The sequence below is a fragment of the Agelaius phoeniceus genome, chromosome 9, assembly GCF_051311805.1.
Source record: "Agelaius phoeniceus isolate bAgePho1 chromosome 9, bAgePho1.hap1, whole genome shotgun sequence".
NCBI classification, from domain to species: Eukaryota; Metazoa; Chordata; class Aves; order Passeriformes; family Icteridae; genus Agelaius; species Agelaius phoeniceus.
In genome coordinates, this window is record NC_135273.1 from 10,216,689 (window position 1) to 10,242,331 (window position 25,643).

At 49.0% G+C, this 25,643-nt stretch overlaps 2 protein-coding genes across 5 annotated transcripts in view; both read right to left on the reverse strand.

Annotated features, from left to right (window-relative positions):
* Window positions 1–4,376, reverse strand: part of MXI1 (MAX interactor 1, dimerization protein) — a 54,884-nt gene extending 50,508 nt beyond the window's left edge. Inside the window, exon 1 of the mRNA XM_054637758.2 lies at window positions 4,042–4,376. Within this exon, the coding sequence (XP_054493733.1) occupies window positions 4,042–4,237 (196 nt within the window). The 5' untranslated portion in view covers window positions 4,238–4,376. The remainder of the gene's footprint in view (window positions 1–4,041) is intronic.
* A 16,691-nt stretch (window positions 4,377–21,067) lies between these two features.
* Window positions 21,068–25,643, reverse strand: part of ADD3 (adducin 3) — a 92,268-nt gene continuing 87,692 nt past the window's right edge. For 3 of the 4 annotated variants that reach the window (XM_077182894.1, XM_054637255.2, XM_054637254.2), the window contains 3 exons: window positions 25,149–25,269; window positions 24,155–24,250; window positions 21,068–23,445 (listed from right to left, as the gene is read on the reverse strand). In XM_077182894.1, the coding sequence (XP_077039009.1) occupies window positions 23,153–23,445; window positions 24,155–24,250; window positions 25,149–25,269 (510 nt within the window). In that variant the 3' untranslated portion in view covers window positions 21,068–23,152. The remainder of the gene's footprint in view (window positions 23,446–24,154; window positions 24,251–25,148; window positions 25,270–25,643) is intronic. The other variant, XM_077182895.1, reaches the window with a different exon arrangement.

Sequence of the window (25,643 nt, forward strand, 5' to 3'; positions counted from 1 at the left end):
CCGAAGGATTCATCACGTGTTTGTGCAACTCCTACTGACAAAAACATGAGTCCATACACACAAAGGGGATGCCTGGCACAACATTAAACCTCAGCTGAGTTTACTCCAGGTCCCTTTAAAAACGTCTTCCAAATCCCAGCATTTCAACTGCTACAGATTTTCAGCCCTGCTTACTCATGAAGTGGCATTTGCAGAGGTTACAGATGTATCAACAGAGCTGCCCTCAGCACAACTTGCATTTCTGAAAACAGCCACTGTAACTTTCTTCGTGTGACGTTTCTATTCCTTGGATACCAAGCTTAAATTTCTAGAAACAGGTAATTTGGAAACCTGTACATGTCAGTTAGCAAGGTGTGTTGGGATTGGGTGTTGTGGTCTCACCATGAGAACTGCAGCAAGCAGGCAGGCAGCACTGTTATTCACTCCCAGAGGCTCAGCTGAAAAAATAATTCAGTAATATCTCAGTAGCTAAAATACTCCAGCTTACCCAAGGAGTCTGATAAGAGGATTCTAATCTTCCCTGTCACCATATTGTAACACAGGTCATTTTTATTCTAATATTTTAAAATATAAGTGAATACTATAAGGGTGGTGCTGAGAGGCCACTCCTGAACACTGCCTCCCCCTGCCATAGCCCTGACGGTATATCCTACCCTGCTCCATGGCTCTCTGCCCTGTGGTTCTGTTTCCACACTACCCAGCCAACCCATGGCCCCTCAGCTATTATGCATGGCCACAACGATAGGATGTGGGACCTATAAATGTAAATCATCATCATCTCCATATTTCTGCCTGAGCTTCAGGCAGGGAGCAAACTCCTGCCTTATCTCAAAGTCCTGCCCTAGACATGGAAGGCTCTGCTGTCTGCCTTGTACCACTGACCTGCAGACAAGGGTGGGTGTGTTTTGGAGGCTGAAAACATCCTTGTAGTTGCTCCTCTATCACCAGAAGGTGTGACATGCACATCTGGGATATCCAAGCACTTGGATCCACAAGAGAAGAGGTTGTGTCCACCCCTCAGGGGGCTCCTCTACCAAACAGCATCTGCTCCTGCTGAGGACAGTGTTTGGAGAAGGTGAATAACATGGCACAGCCACCAAAGGCTTGGAAGAATGAATGAGGACACTGAGTGTAATTTATCAGAAACCATAAAACTATGAGGAAAACCACTTGAGCTCTCAGAGCCTTAATAGCCCTTCCTTAGATTCCTTCCTATGGCTACTGAAGCCCTTCAGCTTCCATACCACTGTGATGCTGATCCCAACCAGCTTTACCCAGCTCTGTCCCTGTCACCCATCCTGGCCAGGAAGAGACAAACATCTATCTGTCACCTCTATTTTTTTAAGACTGTTTCCTTGGGGCAGGGCACCGTCACTCCCCTGCGTGTACAGCACCTGGCACAACAGGGCTGTGACTCAGCCACCTTCATGATGGGAGTAACACCAAAATAGCTCATTACACCCTTCATAACACCATGGTCAAGTGACCTGGGCATCCTGCAGGAAGCAGGAAAGCACCAAGTCTGACTGAAACCGAGTCTGGCAGTCTCCATCACCAAACTTTTTTGAGCTGCTCCCCTCTATTATTGTGAATTGTGAGTTGAGAGAGTGTAACGAGGAGTGATCATTAGAAACATCTCTGCCAGGCTGCCAGCACTGGGTGCACTGAGGAATCACCCCTGCCCTGGCAGATGAAAGGGCACAGCATTCTCTTGGTGCAACAACCTGAGCTCTGCATGCAAATCCCTTCCCAGAAAGGAGATGTATATACATTAGGATACAACGCTCCTGCTTCTGCAGCTGTTCCTTAGTTTAGATAGGGCCAGTAAGGCTCAGAGATTGTTTTCCAATCCCAGCAGCATTTTTCTTTGTTTGGGAGCAACACGTAAAAGCTGCCTGGTTTATGACAGTCACGTTCAGAACAGCACGTTCACCAGCTGAACCTTTGGTTAAATGGGACTTTTCACCCTAAAATGTCCTGATTGCACATTAAAATACTGAAAGGTTTTGCAGAATTTCCTAATAAAAGTGATGATTTTCAACATTATGACCTCGACAATTACTAGTGAAAGCTTCCGTGAAAACAAGTGCTCAGGAATGGAGTTGTTTAGATGCAAACACCTCTTTTAAAAATCCAGCAATAAAAAATCCTGTATCCTGCAGTCCTACTCATTTTCCAGTTCCAAACAAGGAACCGTGTAAAATGATGCATTTTTAAATGGAGCGTGTAAAAGATCAGATACTATCCATCTCAACGGCAAGGAAAATTCTATCTCTCCCCACCCCAAAAAAAGCCATGATTTTGACAGTTCCCCTTCATAATAAGAGCGCTCGTTGAGAAAAAAACAGACCTAAACCCGCGGTCTGACACTCAGTTTCCAAACCAGGGATGCTTCTGTTTTCACACTCAAACCCAGTTCTTGCTGGTGTCTCCTGTCATTTTCCTGCTCGCAGCTGCTGCTCACGGCGCAGCTCAGCTCCTCAGGCGCTTGGCTTTGCAGATTCATTACGAAACAACAATTAGCACGTGAGAAAAAAAATCCCACCCCAAAATTAACTCAACTTTCCAAAACAGAAGAGCAGCCTGGATTTGTTCTGGGCGAGCAAAGAACAAGGGCTGTTGGCTGCAGCTTTAGCGGCAGAGCAGCTCCTCCGCAGTGGGATCCCTTTCCCCGGGAGCCTGCGTGCACGCAGCTTTTCCCGCAGAACAAGGGCACCCTATACCGGCACCTGCTCGGGACCTGCAGCTGCCATAGGGGTGAACGGCGAGGAGAGGCTGATGGTGCGATGGAGACGCGTGGCGAGGGACTCGCCGATGCCTTTGTAAAGTTAAACGGAAAACAAAACGCAGCACATGCTCCACGGAGGAGAAAAAGGGGGGAGGGGGGGAAAACCCCAAACATGAAAGCGAGGAGGGCAGGGAAATTAAAAAAAGAAAAAGTAGAAAATTTAAAAAAAAAGTAGAAAATTAAAAAAAAAAATTAAAAAAAGGCTAAAACAAAGAGTAACAGAGAAACCTGAGGAAAACGAGGGCAAAGCGCCGGTGGCGAAGCGGAGCCCGGGGCTCCCTGCGAGGTGTCCGTGTGACACCCCCGGGCCCGCAGGTCCCGAACCCCCCGGGCCGAACCCCCCGGCCGAGCCCCCCCGGCCCCGCGCCCCCCCGGCCCGCTCGGCAACGCGTGACGTCACACGGGGGACCCCGGCGCCGCGCATTGGCGGAGCGGGACGCGCGGCCCCGCCCCCGGGAGGCGGCGGCCAATGAGCGCGGCGCGCTGGCTCCATGTGCGAACCATGTGTCCGCCCGCGGGGCGGGGCCCGCCGGGCGCAGCGCCGCTGAAGCGCGCTCCGCCACCGCGCGGGGTCCGCGGCCGCGCTCCGCCGCGGGCCACGGCCGCCCCTTTGTTCCCTAAGCGCTTCTTCCTCGCGGTGCCGCCGTCCTTCGCGGCTCGCCTGCCCGCTCGGGAGACCGCTCCGCGGGGCAAAGCCGCGGGCTACGCGCACCCTCCGCGCCCGCGGAGCAGGAGGCTAGCGGCGCTGCTGGCCACCGCCCCGCACCGGACGCTTGCCCTGCCTTGCCCTGCACTGCACTGCTCTGCCCTGCCCTCTCCTCCCCTCCCCGCCGGCTACCTGGCGAGCGCTGCCACTTGCCTACGTGACTCTGCCCATGCCCCGGCGGGGGGAGCGGGGACGTGTCATCGCCTCCTCCCCCGCCGCTCCGGCTCCGCGCGGGGCCCGCCGCCCCCCCGGCCCCTCTCGGTGCCACTCCGAGCCCGCTCTCCCCGAGAACCGGAGATGCGCCCCCCCTCCCCGCGCCGTCCCGCTCCACTCTCCATCCCAAACTTTCCCCCGGGCCCGTCTCCCCAGTGGCGGCGGGGGTCGCACGCACGCCTCTGCCGCGGAGGGTGCAGGCCAGCCCTGGCGCCCTTTGTCACCGCATCCCCGGCCCCTGCAGCCAGCCGAAAGTTTGGTTTATTTTCCTTACTCCCCTTGACCGCCCCGCGGTCACGCACACGCGCGGCCACGGCCGCCAGCCCGCACTTACTTTTATTCTCCTTCTCGATCCGCTCCAGGTAGCTGGCGGCCTCCAGGAGCACCTGCACATTGTACAGGAAGGTGTCCATGCCCGCCGCGGGGCTCGTGTTGCAGATGTCCCCGAGGGGGCACCGGGCCCCGCCGGCCGCCCCTGCGCTCCGCGGCTCGCTCCGCGGCTCCCTCCGCGGCCGGCCGCGCTTCCCCATGCCCCGCCGCCTCTCCGTGCTGCGCTGCCTCCGTCCGTCCGTCCGTCCGTCCGTCTGCCGGTGAGCCCGGCGGCCGCCGCGGTCCCAGCGCTGCCGCCGCCCGCCCCGCCGCTGTGTCGCCCCACGGGCCGCCGCCGTCCCGCCCCCCCCGCGCCCCGGCGGGGCGGCCCGGCCCGGCCGCGCCTGCGGAGTGCGAGCGCCGGCGGCTGCGCGGCGCCCGGCGCGGGGGGGCGGCCGGCGGGGCAGGGCCGGGCTTGTCCCGGGGCGGCGGGGACCGGCGCGTCGCCGCTCAGCAGCCCCGGGATGTGTTACAGCTCCGCGGGGGGAACGACCCCTCGGAAAGGGGCGCCGGCGGTGGTGGCACCGCGCCCCGGGGATGGTGGCACTGGTGGGGGCCCAGCTGCACCCGCCCCCAGGACACAGAGGCACAGCCGAGCCTGCCCTGCCTCTTGTCACCCCGTGTCACCTCCCGCCCTGCCCCAGGGTCTGTCCCTGGTCAGGGACCCAGCGTGACAGGCGGACTGGGGAGCCCATGCTGCGTCCAGCGCTGGGGGCGATGGGGCCAGCACTGCAGGCCAGCCCCGAACTCCAAAGGGGCCCCTCGGCATGAAGCACTAGCGGTTTAATGTCACGTCGCTCCTCCTCTGTTATGCAGTGCCCCCAGAAAGCTCTCTCTGGGTGCAAACTCTAAAAGCAATTAATAAATTATTTTTTTTTCCAAAGTAAATCGAAGGCGGAGAGCAGGCAAGGGATGCATCAGCCTCCCTCACCCCCTCCGTATCCATCCCTGCAGACCTGGGGTCAGGGCCGGGCACACTGCAGCTTGTTTTGCCCTTGTTTTGCAGTCAGGGAGGTGAGAAAGAGCAGCTGCGCCCGGAGGAGAGAGCGCAGGACCTGACCCAGACTGAGGAGAAGGGCAAGGACTTGCACTTCCAGAAGTCATTTGCAATTTCGAGTCCATGAATTTTGAGGGGGTAGGCGGAGTGGAGTCCACCAGCACCAGGCTGGCAGCAGGTGACCTCCAGCACCCTCCTCGCTCCCCTTCTGTCCGTGACAGCAGCACCGAAGCACGGTGCTGCGTTTGCAGCATAAAGCCCCGCTCCTGCCCGGCCGGTCGGGTTGGTCTGGTTCCTCTGAGGAGCCCTGTGGGAGCGGCTGGGGAGAAGCATCGCCCCGGAGATGTGCTGGGGCGTGGGGACCTGCTCACACCTGGCTGCCGTGGGGCTCCGTGGGTCTCGCCGGGCTCACCGGCCTCCCAGAGACCGGAACGGGCCGGAGAGCAGAGCAGAGAGGTCGTGGTGGCGTTTAGGAGGACAGTATTAGTAATGCTAATGGTACCTGGAGCCCGCAGCATCACAGGGACCTGAATCACCTGAGAGGGGACGGTGCCCCGGACTGCAGCCATGCAATGAAATCCCTGCGGCACCCAATTGCTGGGGGCCAGCGGGCTATTTTTGGGAAGCATGGCTGCAGGATTTCGTCGGTCACATGCCCTTCCCACGGCACATGCCGGGGCCGGGCCAGCTCCCGTGCAGGGCGGCTCAACGCAGCCTCTCCCGCGGCCAGATGGCACCTCCTCCGTGCCGGCAGCACCACATGGCTGCTGCCACATCGACAATACCACGACTTGTCCCATCGCTGCGTTTGGCAGCCCAGAGAGGAATGGTGTAGGGGGGAGGACACCCAGCATCATCTGGATTTAGAAGAGTGAAGAAGGCAGAGCCTGGTGAGCCGGGAGTGGGGCGGGACAGAACGCCGCTGCCAGGCTCGGGTGTGCTCAGCACCCCAGGGACTGGCCATCCCTAAGAGCAGGATTTCAGCTGGGAAAGCAAGGGCTGAGCAGAGGTGGGAGCCAGGCTGAGCCATAGGGCACATCCAGGCAAGTGAAGGACTCAGAATGTACTTGGATTTTATTAACTCCGCTGACTAGCTGAGATAAGACACGATTCCTGCTTTACAAGCCTGCATGGGCAAACACTCCCATTAAAACTTCAGCCAGAAAGTCTCTGGCTTTCTAATTGTGCAGGGATTGAGCCGGTGGAGGGATGGCTCTAATCAACCTGGACACAAGGTCCAGCCTGGCTGGACACTGAGGGCCCCTCTCTGCTGGCTCACCATCGGGCAGAAGGCTTTCCATGACCTCACTGTAAAGTACGAGAGGTCATTGCTGAAAGCACACCAAAGGCACCAGAGGCAGCCAGCATCAGATTGCTTAAAAATCAGATGATTTAAAAATCTCAGGCACTCTCCCAGAGGATGAGGATGTGTTTGGCCGCCCAGAGTCCATACTGAACCTCTAAAGCTTCTACTTAATTTCCTTTGAAATCCCTCCTTACAATCCTGTAAGGATTGGTCCTCCTCAAAATCCTGTGTGGTGCCCTCTGATCTCCTGATCTCAGCATTCTTGTGCCTAATGGCAGCATCCTCTGTTACCTACTGCATTTCTTGGTCCTCTTTGTGCACCTGCACAACACTTCTCTAGTGATTTTTGGAATACTTTGTGTGAATTGGTGCTGATTCAGCAGGTATCACTTTTCACAGTGACTTCCCAGGTTTGAAGCCAGAATAATCATAATTTTGATCCCTTTCCTTTCTAGCCTAGTCCCAGGATAATTTCTCTTTAAAGGCACTTCCACAGAGAAAAGTATTCCCGAGGGAATGGTCCAAGGGCAGGTATTCAAAGGGAACTGGCTCAAGAAGAATGGAGGCTTTAGGGCACGTGGGCTGTGGGGTACAAAAAGAAAAGGGTGGGCAATGGAAAGCACCCAGAATCAGAGAGGCAACACAGGAGTGATAAGGGAAGAAGTTTGTCAGTATTGCCAGCTCTGCACATCCAGCAGCCATGGTCCAGCACCCTCATCCACTGCAGCCTTCTAAATACAGCCATTTAAGGGCAAACTCTCTTTATTTCCCTTCTCTTGTACTTTGTTTAACCTTTGAGCTCATCCTGAAGTCTCACTGTCAATTTTTTCTCTGCAAGGCAATGGGGAAGCTGCTTCTCAGGCAAAAGTGGAAGATCTGAGTGCAGCCCCATGGGCCCATGGCAATGGGAGTTGGGGTGAGCTGGGGTGAGCCACTGGCTCAGTCCCACCACCCACACCATTGGCACGGCCTCTGCTTCCAGGCATGTGGCCAAGGCAGCTCTCACATCATGGGACATCCCTGCACCTTTTATCAGCAGCCTGTGGCTGCAGGCTGCCCTCAGTTCAGTGTGGCACAGCAAGGGCAGCGTGGCCCAGGGGTGCAGAGGCCACAGGGATGTTGCCAAATTCACACCTGTAAAAGTGGGGAAAATATCCACCCCATCATTTGGGGATTGGATTAGATAAGAGGTAAGGTTGCTGGAGTGCTTTATTTTGCAGTGCTGCACAACATAGCAAGGTGTGAGTTTAGGTGCAAAGCTGCCAGGGTGTGTGAGGTGCCATGAGAAACCCCCAGGGTAGAGAGTGAGCATCCCTTCCCCTCTGCCATGGGAATCACCTCATGTGTGTGTGTGTGTGGTGCCCATGTTGGGCTGAACAGAGGAAAACAGAGCCACTGCTCTGAGCACAAATGCTCAGTCCCCTTTGGTGGGTGTATTCTGACCTTGTTCTGCTGGTATCACACACAGCAGCTGTTTCCCACATCGCAGGTGTTATCCATCCAGTTTGTTCCAGTGGCAGCACCAGTGTAAATCACCCCCTGGACAGACCTGGCAGGGTTCAGAGAGGGTTTTAAAGGGTGGGAGCCAAGACAACCCTGGATTTTGGTTTGCAAGAGCTCCTGGAAGCACCTGTTCTCTTTCCTTTCAGGCTAATCCCAATGTAATCCCTTTAAAATTTCACCTGCATTTAAAAGTCTGCTGCAGTCCTTTTGGAAGGACTAACTCATTTTCCAGGTAGTGCTGGAAGGACTAACTCATTTTCCAGATAGTTGTGCTGCCTGTCTGCCATGGGCAGGCATTTCTTGCTGCACAAGAGTGATACAAAGATATTGAAAAATTGTTTTGAGGCTATCACGTGTCTTCTTTTTCTTTTTTAATGGACGCAGTTGTTGTGGTGGGGATGGGCTAGAGCTGGTCTGGAGCAGCTGTACCCTGGAGGGAGAGGAGATCTCTCGTGAAACCTGGGTGACTCCTAAAACCTTGATTTTGCTGTTGGACCCAGGAAGTGTTACTGGCATCACTCCTTATGGCCCCAGCCCAGTGGTGAGTGCAGGTGTCACCCCTCTCCATGCCCAAGCATGATTTAATTGGGGTGCAGAAATCTGCCTGCGCACAGAGGTCAGTGAAATCTCATATCTCTTCTTTCACTAGTCAATAATTAATACATGGAGCTCTCTCCTGCAGCACTGGCTCCAGGCTGTCCTGCAGGCCCTGGCTGCCACCTGCTCTTGCTGCCTGTTGTCCCTTGTCCCAGGGTGTGACATGGGACTGTGATTTACAGCAGGGCCACACATCCTGCTGTGGGGCTGCTAGATGTTTGCATCCCTAAGGGCTCCCTGTCCTTAGGGACGCTCTCAGAGCCTGACTCTCACTTGGCCAGACCCAGAGTGGGGTGTGCATCCAGCCCTCTTATGAAGCCATCATTACAATGGCCTTTCACTTCCCCACTGCTCCCTAAATGGAACAAGGACAACTCAGGGGTGCTCCAGGAGAAAGGCCCTTGTCAGGGTTTCAGGTGCCTGCTCCAGCAGCTGTCATGCAGGCTGGGTGCTCAGGCTTTGGAGCACTCCTGATGCTCTGCTGGGGCTCAGGAAGCTTCATGGTTTCACTGGGTGTCTCTGCCTGCCCACGCTGCCACATCGCCTCTGCAATCTGTCCTTGATGCTCTCTTTTGGTGTGTGCTGGAAATAACTTAGCTACAAATAGTGGTGATGGTCCTGCCTTGCCTAGCCATACTGCTTCTCTCAGGTCCATTTATGATGCTGGTATTTTATTAGCTTCATCCTACTTGTACCTCTAAAGCTTCTACTTAATTTCCTTTGAAATCCCTCCTTACAATCCTGTAAGGAATGGTCCTCCTTGAAATCCTGTGTGGTTCCCTCTGATCTCCTGATCTCAGCATTCATCAAGCAAACCTGAGCTCTGATCTCTGCTTTTACAATAAGCTTTTTTTTTTTTTCACTTCCAGCCTCCTAACTGCCCTCCTCACTCTCCATCTTTGTAATAAATAGTAGGTTTTCTGCCTCAGAGGCTGGGAGATGGCAGCTCCTACTAGTTCTCTGCCATTCACATTTGGCCTTTCACAGTAGTTGCCATGCAGTTCTGATATAAAAATAATAAAGATTTTTTTCTTGCCCACCCTTAAGGGAAAGCACACATATGGTCTGAAGTTGCCTTGTGCCAGCAGAAAAAAGGCACATCTCTTGGTGGGTGGATTAAATGCTGAATATTCCTGGTGGGTCTGGGCAGGTGGGCGTGGATGGGACCTGCTAAGGCAGTGGGAGGATGGATGTGGCACAAGGTCCAAGAGTGTCTCTCCTGGTGAAAGGAGCCAAGTGGAGAATCTAGTTCTCCATCTGTTCAACTGAAAGCTTTACATCACTCCTAGGAGTGCACCAATTGATCCTTGAGTCTGGGCTGGCAGATCAAGAGAAGGTCATTTGACATTGCTCCAGGCAGGAGGATCTTGCAATATTCTCAGTGTGCAATTTTGCACGCTTCAGCTTTGAGTTTTTATGTTAGACTCAGTAATGTGACATCCAACACATTTCTGGGATTTGTGCTTTCTGGGCTCGGGCTGAGGAGCCATTAGAACAAGCCCAGCAGGATTCACTGTGGGAAGAGCAGAGAAAGAGCATCCCACACCTCCCATTGGAGGTTTGATGCTCTTGTCACTTTGGAATGCTTTGTGTCCCTCCACTCAGCTGGCCTTTTAACTGATGTCATAGCACACAACCTCCTGGTCCCCCTGTGTTTTAATGCCTTAGCTCAGGATGGCCTTCCTGAGGTGGTGGCTGTTATGAAACCAGGCATCTCTGGGGTTGTGCACAAACTGCACCTGCTCAGTGCCTCATTTTTCCCTTTCACCCCCTCAGGCCTCGTGTCTTGGCAAACTGGCTGCGGGAGATAAAGCGTAGAGGAAAAGAAAGGCAGAGGCTTTACAAGGGGAAGTGTCCTGGGAGGTTTCCAGCCATCCCCACCCCGAGATGGAGCATGCAGAAATGATGCCCAGAGTTTTGGAGGGGCTCAGTTTTGGCCTCCCCAGACTGTCCTCCAGCAATTCCTTATTTCTGCTTTGCCAAAGCTTTCGCAGCTTGGACTCACCAGACAGCTTCTGCAAAGAGGAGATCCTCATTTGCACAGTAAAATTGGTTTCCTTGGATTTCATGGCTAACCTGGGCTTTGTGGTGCTTGGGTCTGATGTTAATGTGGGGAAATCCATCAGAGCACAGCTGACACTTGACTCCAGCAACAGCAGCAACTAAATAATAGTGAAAATTACATTCTTCCCTTCAAAGGAAGGGAAGAATGCTGGTCATTCCAAATAAAAGGCTGGATGAAGGTTTAACTTTAAAAATTTGTTAAACTTCAGAAAAAATATCATGGGTTGAAGAGGTCATGCTCAGACTTGGAGTTACTGCTCACCTGCAGGCAGAAAAAGGCTCAGTGCACAGGGAAAGACTGCAGGAACCTGAAGGGCAAAGGCTGCTGGGGTTGATCTGGAGGCTGGGGGGCACAAGGATGCTGCTCTTGGCCCTAATGTCACTCCACAGTGGGCAGGGGAAGGCAGCCCCTGGCTGTGGAGCCACAGTGATGGCACCAGCTGGGCAAGGGAGCATATGGCTTGGAGGGGACAATGCTTCCAGGAGGAGCTCATTTGGGAGGAACCCTGGGAGCCTCCAGTGCCATCAGCCAGCAGCTCTGCTGGTTCAGTGCAATGCATTGAGAGACAGCTCGTGTCTCTTGCAGTGTAATTGCTGTTGCCTAATGATTTCCTTCATTTCTTACAAGCATCTCCCTCCAATACAGCTCACTGCACCTCTGCAGGCCACTGGCAGGCAAGTTTTGACCCCAGAAGCTGATGCAGGAGGGTTTTCTGGTGCATCTCAAGAACAGAAAAAGCACACCAGTGTTTGGATGCAGTTTTTCTCATTTTTACTTGCTTGGCACCCTAATATTCAAATACAAATAGACCAGCCCTGCTGCTACTCCAAGCACCTGGTGCCATAAGGGGAGGGCAAAACCAGAGGGGATAGGCAGGGTCATTTAGTCCAACTATTCTGAGCAGCCACGTCATATAATCCCCTTCACAAATTTCCCAGTCTCCCAGCAGCCCCCACCACTTAATACCCATTTGTTCATGTGCCAACATTCGCTGAGGTTTAAAAGATATTTCCTCTCCCCAGTATTTCCCTACAGCTTCCTCCTCATCTTCCTCTGCCCCCTGTCACTGTAACCAAGGAGAAGGATTGTGCATCCTCCAGGCTGATCCTGCCTGGCATCCTCTGTCCCCACCCCGGCCGTGCTTGATCATTGCAGCAGCACCAGGGACAAGTCTCAGCATCCCAGCCCCTGGTTTGCTGCCCACAGTGATCCCACAGGGATGGCTTCCAATGGACTGAGATCCCCACAATCTTATGGCAGTCATGTCACAGCAAAACCCTCTGCTGCTGGTCCTGACTCTTCTTTTGTGCAGTTTCCAGCTCTGCTGGGTGGGGGTGATGCCCCCAGCCCTTCTGCTCCCCTCCCCTCCCTGGCCAGTGCATTACTCACTTTGCAATCCATTCCCTAATCCTCACCTGCTCTGATTCCACTGATGATGACTCTCACTGTGCTGGCAGATACCTGTCTGAAGAAGACATTTGATCTGTTGCACTGCCTGGCCTAGAAAAATCTCTGGCTGTAAAGACAATAATCAGCGTGACCCGTTCATTGCACTTTTAACCCCGTGCCCTTCCCTGTGACTGTTGTTTCCCCCAGGACTTGGATTCTGTAGGATCCCCCAAAGAGCAAACAACTTGCAGAGTAAAACCACATAAAATGCCCCAAACCAATGTGCAGGGCAGGAAAGAGTGACTGTGGGTTCCTGATAGGGCCAACCTGGCAAATTGTGGGCAATGGCTTTGGCAGGAACATGGCTGTTCCCTGTTATTGAAGTGCTGCCCTGCCGTGGGTATTCCCCTTCCTGGGAACCCCCTGTGCACCCTTTGTTTAGGGCTCACAAAACCCTCTATAAACCTGGGACTGCTGGCTCTCAGACAGCTGGTAACAGTGAGCAGCACAAATTACCTGCTCTACATTTCAGATGGCTGAGCTTGGTGGCAGATGACTTGGTCCACACAGCCAGCTTAAATCCTTGGCTCCCACGAGACTCCAGTGGTGATTTTCTCATTGCCTGCTCCAGGTGCCAGAGCACTTCACCATGAACATCACTTCAGTGATTCTTAAAGATGCTGTTTGCAACGGTGGCCCTCTAAATCCACCCAGAAACTCTCTCAGCACCTGCCGGAAGCTGATTCCAGAGATCCCGGTTCAAACCCACCCCTGTTTATTTGTATAACACTAAGAAAACACTCCAGGCCACAGCAAAATGGCTCCCTCCCCTACAGTGCTCACAGCATCTGGGGAGAAAAAATGATTCATTAGGGTGTCCAGGATTAGCAACAGGATTCGTGGTCTACAAAACACTCGGGGTGATTCAGCACTGGAGGCTGAGGGATAGAGATGTGAGTGTGCTGTTGATCATGGCAGGTGAAGCAGGAAGGGGACAGAAAATCTCACCTGGGCACAGCACAGGAGGCTGCTGGTGGGGTGGCACCGACACAAGGTCAGTGTCAGAAGCTTGGGCACAAGGGCACTGAAGAAGATGCCATAGAAAACCAGGGTTGATTTGAGGGGACACTGAGCTGGAGCGCTAAATCGTCGAGGGATGCACAGGATGTGCCTGCAAGAACAGCCCACAGGGCTGCAAAGCAGCTGGAGGAATGCCCTGCAGGGCAAAAGCAAAGGCCTGTGACCTCTGGTGACCTGACCCAGCACCACACAGGATGGGCACCAGCAGCCACTTGGGCTGGAGCCAAACCAGTGAAAACTCACTGGATCCAGGCACAATCCCTGCCTGCTTCCTGCCAAACCCTGCCCCACGCAGGTTTCACCCGGCCGGGCAGGCAGACACGGCAGAGGGCAGAGCAAAGACACAAACAGAGAGGTTGACGTTTTCCACCCGTCTGTCCCAGCTGCCAGGCAGATTGCAGCTGTTTCTCCCCAGTCACGCTGGCCGCAATACTCGTTGGGTTGGTATTTAATTGCCTCTCCCTAACGACGCATTAGGCAGGGTGTAATTTGCTGGCGCTGGCCAAACAATACAGATAAACCCGGTTTGCACACAAAGGCAGCGGAGCGGGGAAGCTCCGCCGGCTGATGCTGCTCCCCTTTGGAGCTGCTGGCTCCAGACATGGGCGGGATATGGACAGACAGACGTCTCGGCCTTGGGGAGGAGGAAGGGGAATGTCAAACAACTGGAGCCACCCGCTTGCACTGCGGCCAGCCGGGGTGAAGTCATGAGTACCCAGCGCGTCACCAGGGCTGGGCTGCCCTGTGCCAGCACAGGGGCTGCCCACGTGCTCTTGCAGCTCAGCACATCCCTTTTCCTGGCTTGGCTTTTTCTTCTTCCTGAATTTCAGGTGTCAAGATATTTTAAGACTTCTCTCTCTGCTATTTCTTAACCTTAGTGGTTAAGATAGGGGAGATGGCAACTTCAATCTTCCTTGGGAATGACCCTGCTGGATATTAAAACCCAACAGGTTTTTTTAACTTAGGAGGCAGAAGGCCTGTCATAACACCTCTGCTAGCCCTCAGTGTTTCTCAGCAGGTTGGTTGCAGCAGAAGTAGTGAAAAAGGAACAAAAAGGGAAAGCTTCATTCATACCCATAGCTCACCTTAGCATCATGATGCTCAGGGCATCCCTGCTCTCCCCAGCTCTGCTTGTACCCCAGGCTCCAGTCAATGGGCACAATTCACTCAGATGCTGTGAATATTAGGAGAGAGTTAAAAATTAGCCTGCCCTTGCAGTGCAAGTGCTGAAAAAGCAAAACACGCCCTTCCTTGTGTTGGCCCAGGGCACAGACCTGCATTTATGACCACATCTAATACAGCCATGTACTACATGAGCAATCCCCAATATTGATACAGAGAGAAGGGCACTTATATAGACCATGGGTGGATTTTAATGTTCCTTAAATATTTACCCAATAGATGCTGGTGACCAGAATTGCTGTTAAACAGTTGCAAATTGCCAGGAAGGAGTTCTAAAATGCCTAGAAATTAAGTAGCACCATTAAAATTAATTGGGGAATTACCTAATTTTAAGCACTCCAGTATTTTTAGGATAGTGTGATGCTGTCCGGGCAGCAGTGAATCCTTTGGCTCACCCACTTCATGCTTGGATTTGAAGGAGCTGGACTGCTCTGCCTCACCCTGTAGAGGGAAGACTTGTTTGGGACAGCACCAGGCTCCCATATCCCATCCCCAGACTTCTCAGCATCCTCCTCCCACTGCTAACATGCTGCACATGCAATAAACCCAGCTGCTTTGCCACCAAGTTGCACATTAACACCCACACCTACAACATGGGGTAATTTATGGGAAGCTGGCAGATAACCCTGTCCCCAGCACTCGGCATCCTGGCACCAGGCACTGCCACCGGCGCCTGCTCCCACACGGGCTGGGAGGAAGCAAACCAACAACAAAATAAGGAGCTGTTTGTTTGAAGGCCTCTGGAACAGGAGGAAATCAAGGCTGCGTCAAAATGGGAAAGCACAAAGACAGCAGGGAAACGGGGTTTATTTATAAACTTGGAGAGGATGGCTGTGAACAATAGGGTGGGTGGTTTTTATCCCACCAAGAGATGGAAGAGGAGTCTGTGTCTGTCAGGCCCCAGCCCAGCAGGATGGGCTGGCTGGAGAGCCCTGGCCAAGTGCTCAGTCTGGGGGTCAGGGGGTCTCCAGAACGTGGCTCCACTGCCTTGCAGAGCTGCATCCTTGGCAGGCAGGCATGGGATGTTTCCTGGCTTCCTCCAAAGCTCCACCACACCAAAGTCTCTATGTGGGCAATGGCAAAGGGCTGCACAGCACCCACAGTGCATGTTTCTCTGTGGGGTGGTTGGGAGCACCCATCAGGGGGTGGGTTTGTGGCAGGTCCTGTTCCTGTGCAGCAGTGCTCCTGAGCATGTTTGGGAGCAGGTGATGCAACAGCAAACCTCACTCCTGCTCATTGGCTCTCTGGGAGCTGCTAGTGACTTACTGCACATCCTTGTTACCATCTTATTGCAAAGCTTCCATGCCTTCTCAGTGATTTCTCATGTGCCGCTCCTCACAGCACTGACTCTTTCATCTTCACAGCACAGCCAACAAACTCCATCTCTCTCCTCACCCAGCTACCCCACTCTTTTGTAGCACTCATCTTCTTATTGGACACAGCCGTGGCCTGTTGAGGGCAGGCCTGTTCCTAATCTTTGGTGATCAGTACAGCTGCAGCTCCTCAGGTGTGAGACTGCCTTCTGCACTATTTTCTTACATTCTATCCCTCCACACATCCTCACTTCTGGTGACTTTTGTCTTGTCTGTCAGCACAGCAGAGGTGAGCCATGGCTGGTGGTAAATCACACCCTGGTGTTGTTTCCCAGGTGTTGGGCTGGGTGGGATTGGGCAGAATGGGCAGAGCTTTGGCAGTGCTGTTGGAACAGCTCCTGTTCACTGCCACCCAAGGGGCCTTTCACCTCTCTGCCTAAGTGATGTTTAGAGAAGCTCAGTTACACTCCCATTCTCCCTTGCCATGGTAAATGCTCTCTGATAGCCCCAGCTGGATGAACTGGGGTGGCACAGGCATCAATGAGACTGGCAAGGTAACTCAAGAGACAGGAAATGGACACTAAAGGGATGAAGGGAGCCACCTTGGCACTGTCCCTGCTGCCCAAAGTGCAGCACAGGGCATCCAACAGCCCCTGGCTGGCAGGGAGGAGCATCCTCCCCACCACTGGAGCTGGGCCATGGAAATAGCCATCCCAGCCCCTGGCCACAGCATTTTGGTTAACACAGGAGCTAAGAGGTGCTGTCATTCCTTTATGACTGGAGGAATTGCATTGTCTAAATCCCAAAATCAATTAATAACTTCATCTATCAAATTGAAGGCAGCTGCCAAAAGTGGCACTTGCACACGTGCTCTTGTGTTGCTCCAAGAGCCCGTCTGGCTTCATGCAGCAAAAGCTATTTAATTCATATGCTGGGCATGGGCTGACACTGGGGAATGCTTCCTGCTTGCCAGACCTTCTCTTCTAATGGGAATATGCCCATACTGGAACTGGAAAGGCAGAAACCAAGCCAAGCGGAGTAAGGCAGCCCAAAATATCTCTTTATTAGAAAACTACTCCAATACCCAAATATTCTCCCATTAGACTGACAGTGGCAGAGCAAATTCTGCCCAATGTGCCTCTTCCAGGTCATTTGTGAAGTTAGCTCCATTTAATAAATCCAGGAAGAACCAGCTGCTCCAGCTGAAGGTGAATGATCACATGTAGGTGACATGCCAGCCAGGAGATCAGGACTTAAATGGATGTGGTTACTTATTAGTTGTAAACACTGTTGAATAAATCTAAATAAACTCTACTTATTTATACAGCATATTCCTAATGTTGGTTGGATGCTGCCAACTTTAAAATAAAACTGAAGTCAAGCAGGGTAAATGTTTTAATGTCTCTGTAGATATAATTAGCATGTGTAATATGTATATACAAATATACATAATATATGTAATTATAGGTATTGGTGTTTGAGAGAGCTGTCTAGCCAGATGGAAAGAGTAAGTATTGAAAACACTGTACCTCTGCCTGCTAGAAAGGGGAGGATGCTTATACTCACTGGAATAAGAAATTGGTAGTTCCTGTTTGGGAAAGGGAGTTATTGTCCCACATTCCCATTCTGCTGAGTGGATTTAATAGCCAGCTTCTGTCTTGTCCATCCACTTAAAGAAGGATTGGGGCTGAAAGTGTCCAACATCCATGGGGAAAGCACTGTGTATAAACTGCAGCTGCTGCAGTGTGTTCAGAGTTTTCTGCAGGTCCTTTTTGGCACCCAGCAAAGGTACCATTCAGGAGATGAGGTGCCTTTGGTCCTCTGGAGCACCTCTGAGGCTCCAGCTCAGCACCTGTCTGGGTACATGTCCGCCCCACATGGCCATTGTGCAGGGACCTGAGGTGTCCCCAAGCTTTAGTGCCACTGTGCCAAACACCAGCTCAAGAGACAAGCTCAGGCTTGGTTGGCTCAGGTCCCCACGCTGCCATTCACACTCAGAGACCCCCAGTGTGGCATGTTTATTAGGGAGCAGTTAGCTGCTCTCAACACCCTGGACACAGAAGTTCAGCCTCCTGCAGCAACCTTTCCTTTTCCACCCCAGTGGGGGCATGGAGGAGAGGGAAGGGCCTGGGCTGACAGGATTTCACTGAGAAATTCAGTCCTTGCAAGGTCCTCAAGCACAGCTCGTCAAAATGCTCATGTTGGGGGCTACATTTCCCCTGCAGGTCAGGGATTATTTGGCTCTCACTGCCTCAAGCTGAGGGCTAAACCACTTGCTCTTCTGCAGCTCTCCCTAGCATGGCTAAGTGCTCAGCCTTTCTAGAAAAGCCAGGCCATTAAGTTAAACACCTCACTTGAGTGGATGTTTGAACTTTCTCTACCTTTGGGAGGAGAGGGATGAGTGCTGTGCCTGGGAGGTCAGAGAGCAGCCAGCAGCTGACATGCCAAAGGTCAAAGCCAGCACCAGCTGCCAATGTCAGCCAGGGCTGGGAGCGGTCAGGACCATGCCCAGGACCACGTCACCACCCCAGAGAATTGCTCCTTACAGAGTTCAACCACTCACCATCCTGATAACCCAGGGTACAAGTTTTGTTTCTACAAATAACATTTGCAAATTAAAAATTTGCAAAAGCTCCAGCAGAGTCCAGAGACATGCAGTTGTATCGAGCTACTGCTGCAAATGTGAAAGGAAATGCACCTGGAATTCAGGATGTGGGAGCAGGTGAGACAGAAGGGTGTGGGGACCTTTGGCACCAGGGCACTTCCACTGGGGTCTCCTGGGTCTTCTGCCCCAGCCTCCAGAACCACTGAGAAGTCTCTGGGCTGTGGGTAAGGTCGATAGAGAGAAAATACTGAAAAAATAGATATTATTCTGCTTAGTGGAGTGAGTTAAAAAGTTCAAAAACACTTCACCAACATTTTTAGATTGTTGCAAAAGGATGGAGGGGAGAGGAGGAGTCTTGCCTCCCTGACAAAGCCTGCTCCATTGCTGGATTTTGAAATGAATCAATATAGAAAATGAGTCCGGCAGCCAGATGTCTGCTTTCATCTCTCTGCACTAACTGGAATAAAGCCCACAAAATCTCCACCAAAAATACCTTCTTTGAAAGCGCTTTGTTGGTGGCTTTGCGACTGCGGGGAACAAAGGCAGCAAACGCGAGGGTCTGATGCCACCTAAAGGCCGCTTGAATTCTCACCTCCCGGAGGCTCTGCTTAACTTTGGAACTCTCAACCACAATTTCGGAGCGTGAACTCTTGTTCAACCTCCAGTTCCCATCATTAGGCTTTGTTTTGTTTGCATTTCAGTTGATCAAACTTGACCGAAGCTGTCCATGCTGTGTGCTGCTCCACGTGAGAACTGCCTGGGTGTGTTTGCATGTACTGCTGGCACATGTATAAAGTACAGCTACTGTACCCCAACACCTCCAAAGGACAAAGCTGTACAGAAAGGCAAGTTTTTTCATATTGTATTCTATCAATCTTTTCTTTTGGAAACTTAAATTATTGCTGGCTTTGAAACTGAGATTAGAAACTGTGGTGAAGGGCTGAGCAATGTTTATATTGAGGATGGGCTTTCTACTGTTCTCCCAAGAGTCTGTGCAAGTTTGGCCCAGCTGCAAGGCTCTGGCAGAGCAGCTCCTGCAGGCTGTGTGACAGGCAGCATGCCAGCAGTGCCCACCCTCACTGAATGCTGTCCTGGTGTTCCCAGCATGCTGTGAACGATGCCCACAGCCAGGCTGGCCCCGCTCCAGCTGCCCACACACACACGGCCAGGCAGCTCCTGGCCACTGCCTCCCAGAGCCCTGCACCTCTGGGAACACCCTGGGTCTTTGGAAGGACAAACACCAACCCACACAGCAGCCCCATGGCTGAGGGATGTGTTTCCCTGCCAGTCTGCAGAAAGGAAGAGAGAGAACATCGGTGCCCACGTCAGAAGTTTCCATCAGACCCATGTGCACAGCATGGGACACTGGGTCCTTTCTCACTGTCCTTGGATACACCACAGTACATCCTGTTTGAGAAGTTTCCATGGGCTCAAATAGTGAAAACTCAACAGTTTTGCAAACTGGATATGTAGAAAATAGAAAATCCTCCACTACTTGCCCCAGAGATGACAGCAGTTTATGCCACGTGCTCAACAGTGTGTAATGGGACTCAACTGGCAAGGCAGGAAAATATGAGTCAAAATGGCCTATTACAGCCCTAACCATGACATTATTCTGTCTCCTTGTGGCATCTAAAGCCTGATACAACTCATTCTGCAGATTCTGCAAAATCTGCTTTGCTATGTAACACTTATCTCCAGAACAGCTGGAAGTCTGTAAAAGACAACAACAGACAATCACCTGGATGTACAGCTTTATAAATCCTTTTTAATGTTCTTGCTTGGTAGCTTGCATGCAATTCCTCACAGTAAACACTGCTTCTCTGTATTGCTCTCTCTTGGGTTAAGCAGCCTAATGACAATAGTTATTTCCTATCCTATTAATGATCCATTTTGAAGCTCATCCTTCCAAGGGCTCCTATTTCCCAAAACTTCTTTTAAGTTTATTATGCCTGTTACAAACATCTACTTTTGCTTTGGCTTGCAGAATCTCAGATTCTTTGAGTAACACTGTGAAAGAGTAAGATTTAAATGAAAATGAAGGGTCTGATGTGGTTTGTAGACTCTTGGGAATAAAAAGAACCTGAAGAAGTAAATAATGTATGCTGTTGGCCTTACAGTGGACGCTCCTCCGAGTTGATACAGTGTTTCCTTTCACATTAGTGCAGCACTAAAAAGATTGTAGATGCTTCTGGAGACAAATTATAGTCAGAAAAATACTAAAATCTTGGTCAAGATTTATTTAAAATGCTAAACCAAAATTATTCTATGACATGGGGACTGAGTTCATCAAACTGTCACCAGACTCAGAGGACTGAATTTTGACTTTCTTGTAAACAGAAACAAAAGGCTGATTTGTGGAAGGACGAGGAAAATAAACATTTGTGCTGTCCTTAAAGACATTTCACAGAGTTGATACAGCTACAAAAACAAAACACTGCAACTTCTGCAGCTTCACAGGCTCCGACATAGACCATATGTTGGCAGGGCGTGACACAGATATCTTCAAATAACTTTGCATTGAGCTTTTTCTATAAGAAAACCTTTGTTTTATTAATAATTAAAAAAGGTAATTTCTCTGAGCTGTTTTCTTGCTCTGTACTTACTCAGCACTAAAACCACCCCAGTCCCTCATGTCACCTGTGATGCCATGGTGTGCAGAGCAGGAGGCAGCCCAGCATGGGCAAGCACAGACCTCCCTGGGCTCAGAACAACTGCCTGGCAGTGCCCTGCTTTTTACCAAGGGCCTGTCCTCTTTCCTCCCAGCACCTGTGACAGAGACAAAAGCTGTTCAACTCAAGATCAGGTTATTTTCTTGCAGAGCTCTCAGGATAAGCACAAGCAAGAAGTCCTCTCCAGAATAAATTCTGGAGAAGCAACGTGCAAAATCAAAGCATCTTCTCTACAAGCAAGAGATGTAAGTGCATAAAAAAAAGGCTGCTATATGAAATCCATCTATTTAAAATACTGTTTATTTGTGATTTAACATTAATTAGCATTACATCTATGAGCAATTTCAGATAACATTTATATATTTTCCACAGGACACAAGAGTTGGCTGGCTCATTCTTTATGCCAAAGCAAGTAAATAGAGGCATTAGCAAAAGGTGCAAATAGTTCACGGTTGCATTTTAAAAAATATTTATGCACATTGCATTCATTTAGATATATTTTTAAAAAAGTTATGAAAAGCGTAGTTCACAGGTTACTGTTTCTACATATGTTGTAATACAACACAAATAATGTAGAACATAAAAAACAAAGTAAGCAACTGAAAGTTTCCACTATGATTAAAAACACTGATTCCAGTATTTAGTGACAGCTAGAAAATTGTTTCCAGGATCCATTCCAACATTGCATTATCACACTTACACGGTCAAAGCTAACCAGCCCCCAAACATGCTATAATCAACATTTTTGCATGCCAAACCACTCTCCAGCCATATTTAACAATTATATATTGTATAATATTTCAACTGGTAATTTGGGAATCACATGGATCTTAAAAGATGTACTTCCTATTGGATGACTGATTTACAGACATTTGACACAGCGAAGAAACCCCTATGTTAATCTCTATGTTTAGTTTATATTTACAATACAGTAAAAGTACTAAAATGACAACACAAGTAAAAATGAGTAAGTGGCAGTACCACCCTTACCCATGGCACTAGGCTCTGATTTGCTCTGGGTTCATCCAAAGGACAACACAGATTCACGAGACCCTTTTACAACTTGAATGAAACTGAAGAAAAAACCCAAAGTGTTGCACTCTGCATGAATCCATACAAATTATTTAAAACATCTAATATGGAAATGTCACTCTGCTGATTTAATAAAAATATCCCGCAATCCGTATCATATATTTAAAAAAAATAATCACCGAACTTTTACTTTCTTTGTCTCCTCCTATTTCCCTACTATTTCACTTTCCCTTTTAACATTTTTGTTTCCTTCATTTGGTTATGTTAAGAGATTATTTTTCTTCATTCATTAGCAATACCATGAGAGAGAAAAAGAACAATCCACAAATAATTTTTAAACATGAATCCAGTTCAATTTTATATGCTTTTATCCTTTGATTTTGAAGTCCCTGGATTCCTGAATTATATTTAAGTATACTCTAAACCAAGCATTCTTAAATACATTCTAACTATTAAATGCTTGGTTCACATGCTTATAATACCTTTATACTGAATGGTATACAAACATTTGAACATATAAAATCTTCTTTTTGTTTTGTCAGTTAAACTAAATTATCAATGTTAAGTGTATAAAATCCCCCTTCTTGAAAAATAAGGGTTTCCCCCACCCCAACTGATAGAATAAAAAAGAAGTCTTCAAAAATTATATTTCACTAAAATGAAATATTTGGCAAAAAAGTTATTGAATAATGGAATTCTTTAGACATTTTGTATAATTCCAAATAAACTTTCTCTTACACAGTTTTTCCCCTAGTATTATGTGCCAGTGTATATTATTTCTATATGAGCTAATCTTAAAAAAGATGTAAAGGTGTGCTGTTAATATGTACCCACTCAAATAGGGGTACAGAAACATAAAATATATGGTCAAAAACCACAATACAAAAATGTATGATCTGGTTTCCAAATGAGACAGCAGTTTTAAAAAGTCATATGATCACTCAACAGTAACTTTAATAAAGACTTTAACTGTACTGAAAATTTTAAGGTCTGCAAAATACTCTGAGCAGAACTTGCTGCTGCATACTGTGATGGTATTTGACCTTGCTATGATGGTAATTGAGCACCTGCCAGTGTAGTTCTACATGAAACTAATCAATGTTTCCAACCCTCATAGCAATTTTGGACACAGCTAAGTGAGAGATGAATTAATTTGCAATTAACATGAAAGGTTTTCTTGTTTGTCTCTTTGTTTGGTTTCTTTAAAGCAAAACCTCTTCCAGTTTCTACTTGTTTAGGTTAAAAGTCCAGTTACTGCACACCCCTAACACTACGCTGTTAATGGTCAACTTAAAGGTTTAAAATGTGCAATGTCTCCTCACAACAGAACTGCACTTACGCTTCTACCTTCTCCTTCTTTTTACTCTTTTTCAGGAAGGATGGGGTGCGGAATTTCTTCTTTTTCTTTGAAGGGGATTTGGAAGGTGACCCTTCAGGGGACAGAGCCTCTTCTATCTTTTCAGAGCCTTTAATGGTAATCTCCACACTCTCCACAGTACTCAACTGACTGACCCTCCTGGTGAGATCCTCTTCCACGTCGTGTGCATCTTCCTTCCCGTTCACCACCACAACTGGCATCTCCATGGATATTAGGTTGGCATTCTGGCTGTAGAAATCCTCGTGATTTTCTAAAAGAGCAAATGATTTTGCAATTATTTATGCACACTTTCATGCAAAAAAAAACCCCAGTGTTGAGACAAAGCCTGCGAGTCTGGACTGTGATCCAAAGAATGAAACCCGAAGTGCTTAGATGTGGTTTTTTTCCCCTTTATCCACAGCCTTAGTTGCTGTAGGCAGACAACACAGTCAAAATGTCATTAAGGGAAAATGGGCTGAAAAATTTAACCTTATCTCTGCCAGGTGCATACACAGCTCAAGCTGTATAGAGTATGTACAAATATAGTCTACACAGCATACACAGCCTCAAGCACAGTCAGAATTACATTTTACTGCAAGAGACTGATTTATGAAAACACAGCCAATCCATACAGAAGGAATTGGAGAACTTGCCTTTTAAAATGCCTACTTAGACTTCTGGAAGTCTTAGGCAAAAGAACTCTTCTTAATATTTTCAGTAAAATCAAATATAGTATCTATTTGCTCCACCTGGTTAATATCTAAGTTTCAGCACGCCCTGAGTTGTTTTCTGTTTGTGAGAATGTTGTACTAGAAAAAATGGGGAAAAAATAGTTTTCTGGACAGAGTACCACCCAAACTTTTTAAAAGAGGGCTCCCTGTGACTCAGTCGACTTCATGCAAGTGTAAAAGTGCAGCAGAAGAGTCGAGGACTTGGGTTATTGGAGCCCTTGGCATCAAACAGAAATTGCATTAGAATACCTTCTAATCTTTCTGGGACATTTTGCGGGGATTGAGTTTGTGACTGAATTTGTGACACAGATGAACCGTCATCTGAGAATAATTCCTGTTCAGCATCTGCAGGACAAGATGTGAGTTAGTAGCCAAGCAAAAGTGAAAATCAAGCAAGAGTGTCAGTGTTGATGCTACAAGATTTACAGGTCTGCTACAGCTTTGTGTTGCTCATGCTGACAACAGCACAAAGTTACAATACACAGTTGAAATTCTGAAGAATTATGGATTTATCTGATAAAAATTGGTATGTATTAGCTCTTTATTAGAAAGCATTAAGAAAGGTGGCAGGGCTGCATTCCAAGCCCCATGGTTTTATCTTGTCACAGTCTGCTGGTACAGTAAGCAGTTACACTATATCCTGAGTGTGACATATAGCAAAGTTGTTTTATTACACAGTTATTAGTGAAGATGAATTCATAGTAAGTGTTATTGTTAAAACTTAAAATCAACCCTGAATTAGTAATTCTCTATGGAATAGTAGTATTCGAAGAAGATATGAAAAGTGAAAGTAGATGAGACTTGCACACTGAGAGAACAGAAGTAAAATTAGAGAAGCCAGGGCCAAACATCTCAGTAAACTTTTGCTCAGTTGGGCACAGACTTGGATACTTTATCTAACTTTAGTATCAGCTCTGAGGAGGAGCTGGATTAACATGACCTTTGTGGACTCTTCCACCTTAAGATATTCTATGATTCTGACACAAAAATTCATTATGGTTAATTGTGTTTTAGTCAACCGCATTTCTCTGCAAACCTTTAATTGCTTTAATTTCAGCACTAACTAAAATAAAAGAATAAACCACATTTAACAAAAGAATTCTACCACCTCAAGGAATGATTCGTTCTAAGCTAGATGCCAGCAGTATATGCTAATAATTAACATGTACACATTTTTTACAGTAGATATTTTCGGGCTTATTATTAAAATGTAAACCCCAGCAGTTCAAACCACACTGCTGACCTTCCAACCCCTGCTGCTTGCGCTCAATGGTTTTCTTGTACTCTTCCAGTTCCTTTTCAGTGAGGTGGCTGAACGGGTTGGGCGGTGCTGGCGGCGCATGCTCATCATCAAACTGCACTGGCTGGGAAAAAGAAAGCCACAGAATTTAACAGTTTAAAAATATGAAGCAAAAAACAAAACTTTTTTTTTTTTTTTGGCCAAAGTTTGATGACAAAGTTTTGGCAGGGAATACAGAGTTAAAACACAGATGTACTAACTGTTGGATAGCTGGAAACTCTTAGAATTCCAATTCACCACAGTATGTTGATAACCTTATTAGGGATATCTCTTATCTATAGTGTTTGGAAGCATATTCTATTCAAGAAAAGATTAATATGGGCAATAGAAACCCTGTTTCTAATGAAAGCTGCCTTTTACATTGTCACATCCCACCTTTTTAACTCAGCTACCTCTTGGACTCAGTTGTTATCTTAAGCATCACTTCCACAGACTAAT